Source organism: Carassius auratus, unplaced genomic scaffold, assembly GCF_003368295.1.
Source record: "Carassius auratus strain Wakin unplaced genomic scaffold, ASM336829v1 scaf_tig00215709, whole genome shotgun sequence".
Classification (NCBI taxonomy): Eukaryota; Metazoa; Chordata; class Actinopteri; order Cypriniformes; family Cyprinidae; genus Carassius; species Carassius auratus.
Genome location: NW_020528206.1, coordinates 194,544 through 200,194, shown reverse-complemented (window position 1 = coordinate 200,194; position 5,651 = coordinate 194,544). Strand labels below are relative to the sequence as shown.

The 5,651-nt window shown below is 38.8% G+C and overlaps 1 protein-coding gene across 1 annotated transcript; it reads right to left on the bottom strand.

Annotated features, from left to right (window-relative positions):
• Positions 1-2,602: 2,602 nt before the first annotated feature.
• Positions 2,603-5,126, bottom strand: LOC113095390 (melatonin receptor type 1B-B-like). Its single transcript, XM_026260909.1, has 2 exons — positions 5,120-5,126; positions 2,603-3,821 (listed from the first exon to the last, which is right to left on the bottom strand). The coding sequence occupies exons 1-2, from the start codon at positions 5,124-5,126 to the stop codon at positions 2,974-2,976; spliced, it is 855 nt and encodes a 284-aa protein (XP_026116694.1). The 3' UTR covers positions 2,603-2,973.
• Positions 5,127-5,651: the final 525 nt, after the last annotated feature.

Here is a 5,651-nt window from a genome sequence, read left to right as displayed (position 1 = left end):
GCCAGCCACACATCCCCCATAATTCCCTGTGCAGATGTGGCCATAAGGAGCAAGCTCATCTCAATCTCCCCATGTAATCCCTCTGCAGCCCATTCATACCATAGAGAGGTTGCACAATCACCAATAGAGTTGGCTTTCATCAGTGTAGTTCCTTTCTTTTATTCAGGTCAATGGTGAAGCATGTTCTCACACAGTACAATCCCACTGCATGGAACGTTTCATTATGGTCGGAGGATTAAATCGCACAATGTCAAATCATGTGAGGACAAGCACAGAAAACAATAATACATTCGAACCAGGTCTTGTAATACTTTCCCCTTTTGCCAGTAACCTTCATCTTAATCAAAATCCCTGATGCGTTTTATTCACAGATCACTCGTTGAAGAAAATATATTGTTTCAGAGTCATGCACGTTTCCTGGCAAAGTAATAACCCCAAAGTCATGAATGACATTTAATATTTGAAAGATAACAGGTGAACACAGATTGAAACTGATGACTGACTGACCACACGCTGTCATCGTTTACTTTGAAAAAGCTAAATTTCTCTTTGCAGAATCCGAATGAGTTTTTTTTGTTTGTTTGATTTTTTGCTTTATCTTGCTGTGCTGATAGCTCTTCACTCATTAAAGCTCTGTTGATGTTGCATTTAAATGAGGATGCTTTCAGAATCTCATTTGGTTTGAGATGACAAAATGATTTGGTATATCAGATACTTACTGTCAATGCATTAACGTTTGGCACTTTGAATAAATATGATAGATATATTATAGAATCTCAAGTTCTAAGAGTAAGGCAGAAGTTCTGAATTGAAAATGACTAAAATATGTGATGCATACTGATTTATACAACATACATTTATATAACAGACCCACAAAATTTTACAAAATGTCTTCAATAAATAGTTAAACATCATAAACAGATGCTAAATAAATGTATTTAAAATTTACTTCATTTATTATTATTATTATTATTATATAAATTGTGAGTTAAATATTTCTTAATAATGAAAGAAATGGATCACCTCAAAAATGAACAACCAATGCTAATTGGAAATATGTGACTTCCTACCTTTTTGCAAAACTGCAAAAAATTACCTATACATAATACAGTTCACTGTAGTTTTCAGGTGAAATGGACACTAGAGACTTTTTTCCCTTTCACACAATTTATGATTATGGAGCAGATTATTGATGAAAAACAAAAAATATAAATTGTGCACGTTTCCTTCCATATCCATAATATTACGTTATGACCTCGAAACACTTTTACCATAGTGCATTATTAAGCAAATATGTTTTAATGTTTGCATCACATGATTTTCTCCATTTAAATGGCTTTTCCGATATAGTAAACTTGCGTGGTAGCTCACCTGGTACATCTGCGATGTGGTGCACTCTGGAATAAGTCCTGTAAAACAAGTCATGACACTCCACAAAAGAGCTCAAATTCTTGTAAAGTCTTAAAGCTAAAATGGCATGGTTGTTTCTGCAAGTGTGTTTTTATCTTACATTCGCTTTTCTTAACACTTTCAGTAGGGTTTAATGTACAGTAGGTGGTACATTCATTTCAAACACAATGGAGCATTAACATTTTTGCACCACTCACCCGACATTTTATTTCTGAATTGCTGCATTACAAACATTACATAAAAAACATTAGCATGTTCATGCTCAATAGTTTTAGAGAAAAATTAAACACGCCAGAAACTTGCTTTAAAACATGCTACAAGGAAAGTGATATAATTTTCCAGTTATTTTGTACCCACAGGAATGCTATTGAGGTCTTCACAGTGCACCCGAGACCTGTCGACCCCGGACCCGACCCGGGACCCGTACGGGTTCGGGTCTATATTTTAAATCATCAGCCGGGTCCGGGTCGTGTCCGAATCCATTACTTTGGGTCCCGGGTCTGTTTAACATTGTGTGTAATACCCGTGCGATCGCCAATCGGAGTCATCGGACTTGAAGAACACCCGGCCGTGATCAAAGACTGCTTGTGTTTTTTGTTACTTGCAACTTGTAAAATTAGGAAAAGAAAAGAGTGAGCCAAAAAAAGTGATCTCTCTCTCTCTCTCTCAGTCTCAAGCGCATTTCATGTTTCTATGGCAACCAGTGAGGGACACTTTGACTGCCAAACCGCGTTTTACATTTTCTCCCATTTTTATAATATTATAAATTATAACTCGAGTCAGAATGTACATGTGCACAGTAGCATTTGTCATCCGTCACCGTGACATCAAGTGGACTTTTGAAGCTGAAATAATGAGTGGATTCAGCTTGGACTTGGAATAACGAGAGGAATAACATGAATAACTTTCTTGTCGGAGGATTGTAATGCATCACAGGCAGTCGAGTACAAGGAAGAGAGACTACGGCTCTTTAAATTAGGTTAGACAAAAAGCTGTATTCTTCGCAACAGGTTTATTTACTTGTAATAGCAATTTAAGGTGGAATATGTGAACGTCGGGCCCAGCCGGGTCTGTGTCTTCCCGGCGGGTTCGGGTCCAGATTTCAAATAATATACGGGTCGGCTCCGGGTAGACATTTCTCGGATCTACACGGGTCTGTGTCCAGCTTTTGAAATATTAGATGGGTCCGGGTCGGTTCGGTGTAGTACATTACAGGTCTCTGTCGGGTTCGGGCACACATTTTTGGACCCGTGAAGACCTCTACTGTACTGTTTAATAAACCTGCATCTCCAATGCAAACTCATATGGTGAAATGTCTTATAGCGCTTATAACGAGGTATCATCTGAAAAGTTCACTGAAACGTAACACATTTCAGGTTTTGCAGAAATTTATTTATGTCACATATTTCCAATTTGCCTAGGTTAAAAACAAAACAAGCACCCTGAGTTGTGCATAATGGTTCTGTAGCATTAAAAAAGAGGTGTTCACCGTTCAAAGCATGTAAATTTGCTTCATGCATCCATATTGTTTTTCTCTGAACAGTGATTGGTTTAAAACGAAGGTCACTCATTGTTATTGATGGCCGGTGAGGGTTTGCTCCTTACCCCATCTGTGGCAGCCCTGGAGGTCTCAGTCACAAACCTCCGAGGAATCCACACCGACGTCATGATCCGCACATACTCCTTTCGGAAATTCCGATTGAGGAGTCCGTAAATTATGGCATTGAGGCAACTGTTGAAATAGGCCATAAAGTAGCTGACCACAAAGAGCCACTCTGGAATACGTGGAGCCATAATCTCTGGGTCAATGGCCACAACAAGGCCGATTAGATTGAGCGGAGCCCAGCAGATTGCAAATAAAACGAACACCACAAACATGGTGACAAAGTTGCGCAGGTCGCTGGGTCTTACCCTTGAACGTTCCTCGCTTTTCACCTTTCGCCTCACCTGTATCACCAGAACCCAAATCCTCAGGTAGCAGAAGGTCACCACCGCAATGGGCACCAGGAAGTGAACCACCACCACCACCACAGTGTAGGAGCTGCTGGCAGTCTGCGTGAAGGTGCAGGAGTAAACCCGGGGGTCGTAACTTAGGGAACCCACAAAGAAATTGGGAAGAATGGCCAGCACAGTGAGTGCCCAGATCAGGGCCACTAACAGCAGCGTGTTACGGAAGCTGTAGAGACGTCCGTAGGCAAAACTGTGACAGATGTAGCAGTAACGGTTGATGGCGATGCCAGTGATGTTGAAAACAGAGCCAATCACACTCAGGCCCATTAGGAATCCGCTGACTTTACACTGGGTTTCCCCCAGAGACCAGCCGTCATGGAAGATTGCATACAACACCACTGGGTAGGGATAGAAAGCCACCACCAGGTCAGCGAAGGCCAAACTGACAACAAACACATTCCCTGTGCAAAACAGAGCAAGAGAAAGAGGACTTGTTAATAATTTCATTTCTACTAGCATAGTTTGATGCTCATATGATAGCACATTGCTTGTTATGACTACTGTGGCAAAATCAAAAAATGTATTACCTAGGTCCCCCTTCCTCAAATCTTGGCCTGGAGATCCAATGTGCTGCAGAGTTTAGCTCCAACCCTGATCAAAGTCACCTGCCTGTGACTTTCTATTGATCCCAAAGACACTGTTTTGTCAGACACAGATTGTCACTGATTAGCTTGCTCAGGTGTGTTTGATTAGGGTAAAAGCTAAACTCTGCAGGAAAATGGATCTTGAGGTCCAGATTTGAGGATCCCTGACCTAGGTATGAAGTCCTGCTCCTGGTGCCCATCTGTTCTGCAAAGTTTATACCAAACCTGCTTCATCTCACCTGGCCTGTGATTTTTCAAGTGATCCCTGAAGTGCTTGATTAGCTGGTTCAGGTGTGTTTGATTAGGGTTGGAGCTAAACTCTGCAGGACAGTGGGTCCCCAGGAGCAGGGTTGAAGGCCCAAGTTATTTTATGTGAATACATTTCTTTTTTTCACACTGTATCACAGTTTCCACAAAAATAAAAAAGAAGCACAGCATTGTTTCAACAGGAATAAAATATATTTTATAAATATGTATTAAAATCAAAAACAGTTCTTTTAAATTGTAATGATTTTTTTCAATAATACTATTTTACGCAAATTTTCATAAATTTAATGCAGTTTTGGGTAGCATTAAAGGTTTCAAAGCCATAAAAAAAAAAAAAAAAAAACATTTAACAAAACCGTATCCTTATTTTTAGTTTGGAACTTTTCTGTTGTCGCAAAAAAAAAAAAAAATGCTTTCAGTTGTGCCTGTCCTGTTAGTACATTTATGTTGACTATGACTTAAAAGCACATTTTCGTAGTATACCTTTCACTTTTGATGCCCTGCTATCTGCTTTTGCCCCTCCAAGCCTGTTTTATGCCTTTTAAATTGAATTGGGGTAAACTCATGTGAACGACAAACTGAGAACCAGAGAGCAAATAAGAGAGGAAACAAGAATCAAGAATGACAATGCTACAGAGTGAAAAGAAAAGACAAAGAATGAATCACATCAGCTTCAAAAGCTGGATCCCCAGGGAGTGTTAAGCCTTTGATACTGTGACAACAGAAAACGATGTGCTCTCTTCAAGCCTCTGCCCTCTCAGATTAATCTCATGCATGGTCTGCTGCGTTTAAAATTATGTCGACCAATCCATTTACTCACTTTCTAATGTTAAACAGTCACCGTTTACAGCCCATGTAGAATCAGTTGATTGAGCCATCTACTGTAATTAATCCAGATAGCCCTTCATTCCGTGATACTGGTGGCAAATATGTGCATTCAGACAAATTTTCTGTCTGCAATTTGGAGTGCAATTTTGAGGATTTCCCGTTATTTTCCCAGGTAGAATAATCAAAATGTAAGGAAGTGGAAAGTTCAACCCCCAGAAAAAAAAAACCAAAACAATTATAATAAATGTCCAGCTCACATTGTACCCCAAAATTTAAAAATCTATTTCACATTAAATAACAAGTCTATTTTTAGGAATTTTAATTAAATAATATGAATACTAATACAATTAATTTTATTTAAAAGCAGCAAAATCTTACAAGATCTATAATTACTGTAAAATACAATAAATATGCTGCGATGAGAATAACATTTGCTTTTTTTCATGGTAATGATAATTTTGGGAAATATGTGTAATATAATTTATCTTAATAAAAAATAATCTTTATGAGGCTAAAACTAAGATTCTTTTTTCTTCTTCTTAGAGTGAAATG